This window comes from Myotis myotis, unplaced genomic scaffold (genome assembly GCF_014108235.1).
Source record: "Myotis myotis isolate mMyoMyo1 unplaced genomic scaffold, mMyoMyo1.p scaffold_m19_p_9, whole genome shotgun sequence".
Taxonomy (NCBI): domain Eukaryota; kingdom Metazoa; phylum Chordata; class Mammalia; order Chiroptera; family Vespertilionidae; genus Myotis; species Myotis myotis.
In genome coordinates this window covers 91,553,857-91,564,085 of record NW_023416401.1, presented here as the reverse complement: position 1 = coordinate 91,564,085, position 10,229 = coordinate 91,553,857, and the positions used below count along the sequence as shown (strand labels likewise).

Here is a 10,229-nt window from a genome sequence, read left to right as displayed (position 1 = left end):
CTCCTGTCGCCTGCGCTGGCGGGACTCGACGCTGGGTGCCCAGCCCGCGCGCCCTCGTCGCCTTCCTGCGGAGCCCGCGGGCCGAGCCTGCTCGGTCACGTGGCGCCGCGGCCGCAGCCCCGGCACTGACCCCGCTGGGAGGGAGGAGAGGGCGCCCGGAGGGAAGGGGCGGCGCGGCGGGGCGGGGCGGGGCGAGGCGGCGGCGCGGCTCGAGCGCCCGGGATTCCCAGCGGAGCCCCGGGCTCCCAGTCTCCAGACCTCCTGACACCAGCCCCCCGCAGCCACCGCGCCCTCGGGCGCGCACGACGAGCCGGTGAGGGCCGCTCCGTGGCTTGGCGCCTTCTCCCAGCGCGGGGCCGGCGCCCAGGTCCTGCACCCTCCGGCGGGACGCGCCGGACCCTTTTTCTGAGCCCGCCCGGGAGTCTCAGAAGCCCAGACCGTGGAGGAGGTGAGCTTGGAGTTCCGGCTGCGAGCGGGCTACCCCTCGCCGGTCCGCCCCGCAGGTCCGGGACTTGCCCCTAAAACTGCCCGGCTGGAAAGTGGGAAGCGCGGCCCGAGTGGCCGCACCTGCCGGGCAGGAGCTCGGGCTGCGGGAGGTGCAAAGCTGCCGTGACGACCCCAAGGCCCGTCCTTCTTCCCCGCAGGTCAAGGCCAACTCCGGGAAGATGTACCCGAGCCTGGCATTGGCCCCAAGCCCCGGCCAGGCTACCTACGCAGACTCAGGCGCCTTTCTGCACGCACCAGGCGCCGGCTCCCCGGTGTTCGTGCCGCCGGCGCGCGTCCCCTCTATGCTGCCCTACCTGCCGGCGTGTGAGCCCGGCCCGCAGCCCTCCGCGCTCGCCGCGCACCCCGGGTGGGTGCAGGCGGCCTCGGCGGACTCGTCGGCCTTCGTCTCCGGCAGCCCGCACCCGCCAGCCTCCCAGCCGGCCGGAGCCACCTCCTTCTCCTTTGCACACAGCCCCCCAGGGCCGGGCGGCGGTGGTGGTGCGGGAGGCCGGGACGGCGGCGGCGCCTACCACGGCGCACTGCTGGCTCACGACCCGTACCCGGCCCCGCTCGGGCGACCTGTGGGCTCCTCGTACCCCACCGCGTACCCGGCCTACGTGAGCACCGAGGTGGCCCCGTCCTGGGCCTCCGGACCCTTCGAGGGCAGCGTTCTGCACAGCCTCCAGGGCCGTCCGGCGGGCCTTCCTGGCCGAAGAGCCACCTTGGGTGAGTGCGGGGCTGGGGCAGCTCCACTGGGTCCTCGGCCGCCCCGGAGTGCCACCCGCACCCTACGAAATGCGGAGCTTTCCCCGCCGGGGGCACCCAGCTTGGGGCGCCAGGACCCGACAGTGCAGCGTCTGCCACGGTCTCGCCGCCCCGCGGAGCCCGGGGCCCTGAATTCCCTTACACGTTAGAGGGGAGTGTACCTATGTCTACCTTCCTTCATCTGAAGCCAGCATTTTGGATGGTGCCCATGGAGCCTGCACGGTAAACGTCTCTGAAAAGTTTCAGAAGTGATTTCGCGAAGTTCAAGCCACGGGTTTCTTTCCATAGGCCGCCAGCTCGTCTCTCCCAGTTAGGACCTGGCCCCGGCCTCCCCGCCGCAGCTGGGGAAGTCGGACTCCAGACCCACACGGCTGAGAACACTCCACCCTCCACCCGTTTCTGCGGAGTCAGACCCTGACACCTTCTCACCCCGTGGCCGAACCGAACGAAACCCAGGCCTCGGGGCCGCCCTTGGGGACCCCTCGGGCCAATCCTCTCGCCGCCAGCCGCAGCCCAGACCGGCCTTTTGGCGCCGCTGCCGCCTCCTCGGCGCAGGAAGCGGGTCGCTGGGCCGAGGCGCCCACCCGCCGGCGCTGATTGATCCCTGCGCCGCCCCCGCTCCGCCGACCCGAGCCGCCAGCGCCTGGCGGGGCCTAGAGGCCCGGTCTGTGTGCCCCCCAAGGCCGTGGGGGCTGCGCTCAGCTGCCTCCGAAGTGGCGACCACAGCCAAGCTGACGGGCCTTGTTCCTTGTAGGATCTGGAGATCTGGCCCCGCGGATGCTGTCGCTCTGAGCAGGACAGGCCCCTCCCAGGCTCCCTCTGCACGCGGACCCCCTACCTCTCCAGCGGGTGGAAATCACAGACCCTAGAGCTGGACCCCGGCTGGGGTTGGGGGCAGTTCCCTGTTTCCTCACCAACGGCTAATTTATGAAACCTTCCCCACCTTATAAAACCAACCCTGAGGAGTGTTTTAAATTCGCACAAACTTTACTGCATGTAAATTTACAGCTAGATAAAATATATTTTACAATAAAATAAATTTAAGGCACAATTTTTAAGTTTGAAAAAGTGCTGCAGACGCCCTCGAGCGCCAGGGAGGGACAGGGCCTCGTCCCATGAGCTGCCTGTCCCCGCAGTGTCTGACTTCTTGGAGGAGTTCTCTGGTGAAGGTCGTGAGTGTGTCAACTGCGGGGCCCTGTCCACACCGCTCTGGCGCCGGGATGGCACCGGCCACTACCTGTGCAATGCCTGCGGCCTCTACCACAAGATGAACGGAGTCAACCGGCCGCTGGTGCGGCCCCAGAAGCGCCTGGTGAGTGTGGGACCCAGCTGGCAGCGTGGGAATCCAGACCCAGGTGCTGCGTTCTGGGGATGCCCCCAGAGAGGTGACGGCGCCTCCCCACTGCTATGGCGGGAAGGGACAAAGAACCTCCTCCCTAAGCTTGAGGCTGCGACTTGGTGGGGTCTCCCTGTCTCCCAGTCTGGATAGGGACAGTCTGCTGGGGGCTCAGCCCTGTGGCTGTGAGGGTGACTGGGTGACAAGCTTCTTGTCTGGTGGTGGGGCACAAGGGGCCTGGCGTGGGCTGGAGGGGAAGCTGGATGCTGTGTGGGTGCGGCATTAGGGGACACAGCAGGGGCGTTGGGTCCGCTGTCCCCGATGTCCCTTTGGGGAGCACTTTCTACCGATCCTGAAGGGACAGGATCAGGCGGGGCAGAGCTCGGGAAGCTGAGCAAAGAGGTGAAGTTGCTTTGCTCTATATGGTTCACAGGCGAACGCTGATGTTCCCGTGACTGTAAGGAAGGGGAAGGGACTGCTTGATTTCGAGCTGTGTAAGGTAGCGCTGCCAGTGGCTCCTGCCGAGGTCTGGGCAGGGGTACGGTGCTGGGGGTGCCGAGCCTTCTGGTCTCACGCTGGGATGAGTCCTGTCAGGTACAGTCGGCCGGTTCTGGCGCAGCAGGCCCTGGCAGGGGTGGAGGGGGCTGATTCCTGGCTGACCCTGGGGGGTAGCCCAGCCAGCCGACACAGTTGCCATTCTGGGCTGGGTGGGGGGCTCAGCTGCAGGCCTTTACTAGAAACCGAAGCGGCTCTGGGAGCATCAGGCCATCCTCCGAGCCCCAGACTGGACAGGTGGGAAGCAGCAGAGCGCTGCTGTTTGCACCCTCTGTTCTGGCCTGGAGTTGGGGCTCTGTGGGTTCCCCAACCTTCCTCCACTCACACTGTGCCTCTCAGAGAGAGCAGGCCCCTTAGAGTCCACATCACCCCACACTCTCATCTCTGCCCCTGCATTCATGACCCCCACCCCCTGGTGTGCTGTACCGCCCGTGTCTGGTGAGTCCCTCATTGAGGGGAAACAGGCTAAGAGGGGAAGGTACTAGGGGACCCCAAGCAGCAGGCCAGCCCTCCTCTGGCTCTTTCACTCTCCCTGTGCCAGGCCCCGAGCCAGGTGCCAAGGACACACTGGTCATCGGGACAAGATGGTGTCCCCACCTTTGTAGGGCCCACCTCCCAGCAGGAAACCCCTGACTCGGGGGTGGGCAGGCAGGGCTGCCATCTAAGCGCTGAGATGGTTATCCTCACAACAACCAGAGCCCTGGGCACCCAGAGCCCATGGCAGACCCTGGGTACAGGCCAGGACTGTCCACCTCAGGGTCCCCTGAGTCCCCCTCATGCTGAGCCCCCTGCCCCTGTCCTGGGTCTCCTGGCCCAGGCCCCTGGGCGATGAATTCAGGAACTGTTCCCGCGCCGTGTGGTAAAGGCCAGATCAGACAGCTCTGCCGAGCACTTTGGCTTTGGCTGGCTCTGTGAACAGGCTGTCTGGGCACTTGGCCTGGTGAGGCCTCTGCTTGCTGGTCTGGGGAACACAGGGTACTCGGGTACTTAGGGTGCCTGCTAAGGGGGAGAGCCCTGGAGACCGCTCATCTCCCCAAGGCATAGGCCATGGAGGGTGCACAGCCTGGTCACCGTGTCCAGGCCCACGCAGATCTGAGTGTGGAACACGCCCAGGAAGCTTTTCTCAAGTGGGGCAGGGGGCTTACCTGTCTCTCCCCAAGCAGCATCTAGGGGTTCACTCTGGCTCACTTAGGGATTCCTGCCTGGCATTCAGGGAGGGCAGCCCCAATGCTTGCCCCGTGGCTGGTCCTGGCAGGGCCAGGCTGGTGTGGAAACCGAGACTCTCAGAGAGTCCTGGGACCAAAGCTTGAGCCACATGGCTCCCGCCACGATGGGGCTGGGCCCATGGCCCCAGGCTTCCCCCCACTCCAGTGTCTCACTGTCCCTGTGTGTGGCCAGACCTGAAGTCCCAGGGGGGGCCTCCCCAGGAAAAACTTGTCCTGACCTTTAAATGACTCCAAACACCCTAGAAGCTTGTCACCAAGATACAGGAACGTGACAATAACAAGCACCCCTCCCTGCAGGCTCGTAGCTGCTGCCCTCTGCGCCCATGTGCCTGCTTCGTCACTGGCAGGCTGGGTGCACCTTGGCCTGAGGTCTCCGTCAGTGCAGACAGGGCAGATCGTTGTGGTGGTTTCCGTCACTGTGGGTGGGCCTCCCCAGCTCCTGCCGTCGGGCCAGGCGCTCTGCAGCCCCCTCAGGTCCCTCCTAGACATTGGCCCGCAGCCCACATCAGGGACAGTAGGCTCGTTGGCCTGTGGCAGCCTGGTGCCAGCCCCGGGAAGCGGCAGTGCCGTGGGGGCCCAGTGTTGGACCTTGACTGGGGCTCTGACTGTCCACTGGCCAGGCGTGCCTTCTGGCACAGCCCTGCCTCGCAGGCTCTTGTCCCCCGAAGTTTGCCCTGAGCAACAGGGACATGAGCTTATCGGGTTAATGTCCCCCACGTATGTCTCCCCTTCCGAGATGTGCAGGGGACCCGTTTGAAATTGGAGCCATTTTTCGAGGCTGCTGCATGCACCTGTGACCTGCAGCTGATTTCCTCCCCAGTGTCCCTGCTCGGTGGAGAGTGCTGCCCGCCCTGACTTCCTTGGGTGCCCCAGAGCTCAGGCAGCTCTGCTGGGCCCGCAGCCTTTGAAGTTTCACTTCATTTGAAAAGAACCGACCAAATCAGAAAACCAAGTGCAGCGGAGGGAGCGCCTGGCAGTCAGGGCCTGAGAGCAGCCGCAGCGCGGTTCCGCTGGGAGGCAGGCAGATGGAGGCCCAGGAAGGTGGTTCCGCCCACCTGAGGGCACATGGCCCCTCAGGGCCTCTGAGCCCCAGTTTCCCCTCTGAAACGAGGCTAGTGAGAGGGCAAGATCAATGAGCAAACACATTGAATTTTTTTCACGGTTGTTTTTCCCCCATTTTCTTAATTTTAATTTAATCTCCAATTTCTCAACTTGGATCTGTGCTCACTGTAGGAATTTCAGACCCGGCTTCCCGGTGTCCCCTCACACTCCCCAGAGAGGGAGGCTGGGTCGCATGCTTTGGGGGGGCTGGGTGCTTGTGTATGTTTTCTGTATGCGGGCACCCTCTGTGTGCACAGCTCCCAGCACCGAGGGGCAGATAGAAGGGAGGGGCAGAGGGAGACCCTGGTGTCCAGTAAAAGCAGCTGCTCTCTGGATGCGGTCGGTCTGTGGCCTCTGCCCGTGGAGAGGTCTTTCCAGGGCCTGTGTTTTCTTGGGAATGGCTGGTGCCCAGGCTTCAGACAAGCCCCCACTTCCTTCCCCGGCCACTCACAGGGGGCAGGTCTGCGCCCTTGACCGCTGACCACAGCCTGGGGGAAGTGGGTGGTCAACAAGGCTTGCTACCCTCAGTCATTGCAGAAGGAAGGATCCTAGAGACTGCTGACAAGTGGGGAAATTGAGGCTGGCCCTATCTGCTGACCCCTAACCCCCCAGGTCAGGTTCCTTTGTGGCTTGGCTTGGCAGTCTCTTGATTGCCCTCGGGCTGGGAAAGCTTTAAGTATGGGGTCCTCATGGGCTTCTGTAGCAGATGTGGCCTGGGCTGGCCCTGGTTGCACGGGGACCAGGCAGGGGCAGTACAAGTGGAGGAGAGGATGGGACAAGTTCAGGGGCATCTGAGGCAGTGGCTGGTGAGGAGAGAGCAGCACCCCCAGGACAAAGTTTGGGGGCAGGTAGCTGGGGAGGGCCGGTGCCACCGGCAGGCAATGCTACTGGAATGCGGGGAAGGACTTCGAGTCCGAGGTACCTTTGGGGCCCTGTGCCTGGAACAGAGCATCTGGAGCTCTGGAGCTATGGGTGACAAGACTCCACCCAAACACCAAAATGTGAGTCAGGCAGAATCTGTGCTGAGAGAGAGGTGGCTGGGCTCCGGGTGCCGGGGATGCCTGAGCTGGTGGCAGGGCCCCTCAGATTCTCTGCCCTGTTAGGTCCCCAACCTGAGCCTCAAACGCCTGCTCTCTCAGGATCCCTGGAGTCAGTGCTATCTGGGCCATCAGGCACCTAAGCATAGGGAGGTTTGGGGTCCCTCATCAGATATGGACCTGAAGGCTTGGCGGTCAACTCTGCCAGGACACACGGGAAGGAAACGGCTTTTGGAAGGTTCCGATGGGCCCAGTCTTACTCTGACATGAGGCACGATGAGGCTGGTGCCCTCAGCCCGCTGTCCAGTGGGGAGTTGTTGACTTACGCCCGTGCTGAGTCCCAGGTCCTGGGAGGCAGGTGTCCAGAGGACCAGCAGGTCCCCACACGTCCAGCCTGGGGCCTGGCCTCAGGAGGTGCCACTCACCGTAGAAATATGGGGTCTTCATGAGATCCTAGCCCCACAACAGGCCTGCGGTGGATCTGGTATCACCCCCATTTCACTGCTGGGGAAACTGAGGCCCAAAAGTGAAGTGACCTGTGCCAGGCTCATGGGGCATGGACTCCAGGACAGCCTCACAACACCTTAGCGGCCCCACGTGGGCCAGGCCTGGCTGCCAGTCAGTCTGAGTCCACTTCCATCCCCCTCCTCCAGCTGTGCCTAGCCCAGCAGCCCAGAGCCTTGGGCCCCCAGCACCGGGTTAGGTCCCCAACCTGGCCTTCCCCTCCCACAGTCCTCGACCCGCCGTGCCGGCCTCTGCTGCACCAACTGCCACACGACCACCACCACGCTATGGCGGCGCAACGCAGATGGCGAGCCCGTGTGCAATGCCTGCGGGCTCTACACCAAGCTGCACGGGGTGAGTGGGGCAGGGTGGATGGGGAGAGGCTGAGGGCTGCTGAGCCTGAGCTGGGGACAGGGATCCCACTTGACCAGCCTTCCTGGCACTTAGGGACCAGGGGGCTGGAGAGGAATAAGGTGGGTGGGGCTGGGACTGGCCGTGTTACACATGGGGCCCCACACACTGCTACTTTCAGGCCCATTGTGCAGATGGGCTCCCTGAGGCTCGTCACATCACTGTGGCTCTCTCACAACCATTCAGCCAGGGGCAGCAGCTGGACACTTAGTCTTGCCTCTGCACACCAGGGTCCCCCTGGCCCTGATAGCTCCAGGAGGCTGGGGTAGGACAGCTCCTCCACCCGCCTGGAGGGAAGCAGCAGCCCAGGCGGCAGCTCGTCCAGCAGGGCTCCTGGCTGTACAGGGAGAGGGACCCGCCGCCCGCCCCTGCATGTCTCTGCAGGTGCCCCGGCCCCTGGCGATGAAGAAGGAAAGCATCCAGACTCGGAAAAGGAAGCCTAAGAATGTTGCCAAGACCAAGGGCCCCTCAGGTGCAGGGCCAGGGCCCCGGGTGCTGGGTGGGAGCCGGGACCCCAGCCACTAGTCGCTCCCAGGCCTCTGGTGGGGCTTGTGGCCCCTGCGGAATCACCTGGCCTGTCTCACCTTCCACCATTCGAGGTTTACATGTCCGCTGCAAACACTGTCCCCCACCTGTTCTGGGATGGCTCTGGTTGGGGGAGGGGCAGGGAGCTCCCCCGGCACTGAGGCAGGAGGGACGGGCTGTGTGGCAGCTTCTATAAACGTCCCACCTTTCCTCCCAGGGTGCCCAGGGAACACCACAGCCTCCCAGCTGTCCTCCATCCCCACCCCTGCGAGCTCAGCGGCCACTCTGAAACCCAAGCCCAACCCGGCATCCCCTACTTGCCCTGGGCCCTGCCTCACCTCCCAGGTAAGGCATGTGGGCGGGGTGGGTGCCCAGAGCTGGCTCCCGGGCACCTCCTCAGGGAAGCCTGACTCCCTGGCCAGGCCAGGGCCCCTGCAGGCCTCTCCCGGGAGCTCTGGGCTGGCCACACAGCTGGTCGTTGGTACCGAGAGTTGACCTGTGTTAGACATGGGGTGAGAGCCCAGCGTGTCATCACGTTGACACTCACAAGAGGTCCCCCTCTCCATTCCAGGAGTGAGGGGACTCCTTAGGGTGAGGTTTCCTGACCCCACAATCCCACGTGAGGCAGCCTGGGTTCCTGAATTTATACACATCCCTGTCCTCCCTGCAGGCCTCCAGCCAGGTGGACGACCCCCTGGCTCCCAGCCACTTGGAGTTCAAATTCGAGGGTGAAGACTTCCCCCTCCCCTCCATGGCCCTGGGCTCCCAAGCTGGACTGGGAGGGGCCCTGCGCCAGGAGGCCTGGTGTGCACTGGCCTTGGCCTAGATTCCCAGTCACCCACCAGACCCACCTTGTGATTTGCGTCGCTTCAGCACAAGGGACAGACCACTGGGCCACCCACCAGGAGAGACAGCAGCCAGCAGGATCTCGAGGCACTGGGCCTGCAGCGGAGAGGCCTGGACAGATGGCAGTCAGGCCCCGGAGTGGGGTGAAGGCCTTGGGGACAGAGGCCCGTGCCCCCCCAATAAGGGACCCCCAAATGCTGCACGAGGCTTCACACCACTCTGGCCAGGGGTGCCTACCGCCAACCTGAATTCCGTTGTCAACACTTGCCGCTGCCATGTTTACAGGTGGCAGCTGCTGGGAAAAACTCAACCTTTTGTTGTGAAGCCAGGATCACAGACAGAATGGCCAAGGCCAGGAAGACACCTCTCCTGTAAGCGCAGGACTGCCAGGGGCAGGTGTGCAGGCCATGGACGCACCCCCCCCCCCCCCGCACCTCCTCCCCCACCGCCACACCGGGGGAAGCCCTGCACCTCACCATCCTCGCAGACAGTAAAGACCTTGTTCTGGTTGAATCTGTGTGTGAGCATCTCTGACAGGCAGAGTGAAGTACCTGAGCCTTTTCCAACCCACAGGCTGCTGGTGGGGTGAGCGCACATCCGGGCTTGTCTGTTGTCCCAGCAGAATTACCTGTCACACCCCCTTCCTCCTGCACAAGTCCTTCGCAGGTCGGGTGGTTACCAGTAAGTTGGTCCTGCCAACTAGACACAGCTCTGCCCACGGGAGCTGATGGGTGGCTAACAGCTTAATGTTGGAGGCAACAGGGAGTGGAGGGGAGTGGGGCACACCCGGCCGAGGGCCATGGCACTTGTACCCAGATGCTACTTTAACCAATAAGACCTCCTGGTTTTTCCAGGGAAGCCAGAAACTGGAATTTAAAAAAAAAAAATGTAAAGTCTTCCAATTAAAAGCTTCTTTCCCCAGCTCCCAACTTGATTCAAACCAGCTTCCAGAATGTCCGCTCACCTACAGCTGCCCCTTGAGGGCAACCAGCCCACTTTCCACACGCATTCCTTTTTTATTTTCTTTTTTTAAGACAAAGGAGGCCATAAGAAAATATGTAAAATAAAGACCTTGATTTTGCCTTCCTGTCTCTATCACCTGTGGACCTTCCCGGCCTCGCGCGAACACGTCCAACATCAGACCATCCCTTTCAGAAATGCGTCCCAGGGGCCGGTCTGCTGGACATCACTGGCCAGCTTGCGTCACACAAGGGCCCTGGAGGGCGCCTGCAGAATGGATGATGCCTTTGAGGTTGCTGGGCATTGCCCAGCCTCTCACACACGGAGCTGCTGCAGGCCCGGGGCCACGTCAGCGCAGCCCCGGGGCCTGTAGCCGCATAGGGCAGCGGTCGCCAGCTGGTGGTCTGTGAGGTCCAAAAGGCTGGCGACCGCTGGCATAGGGAACTGCATGGCCAGTGCCAGGCTGCAGAAGAAACC

At 63.2% G+C, this 10,229-nt stretch overlaps 1 protein-coding gene across 1 annotated transcript; it reads left to right on the top strand.

Moving 5' to 3' along the window:
• Positions 1-234: 234 nt before the first annotated feature.
• GATA5 (GATA binding protein 5) lies at positions 235-9,121 on the top strand. Its single transcript, XM_036323635.1, has 7 exons — positions 235-448; positions 645-1,212; positions 2,388-2,563; positions 7,239-7,364; positions 7,806-7,893; positions 8,164-8,291; positions 8,617-9,121. The coding sequence occupies exons 2-7, from the start codon at positions 666-668 to the stop codon at positions 8,770-8,772; spliced, it is 1,221 nt and encodes a 406-aa protein (XP_036179528.1). The 5' UTR covers positions 235-448; positions 645-665; the 3' UTR covers positions 8,773-9,121.
• The last annotated feature ends 1,108 nt before the right edge of the window (positions 9,122-10,229 follow it).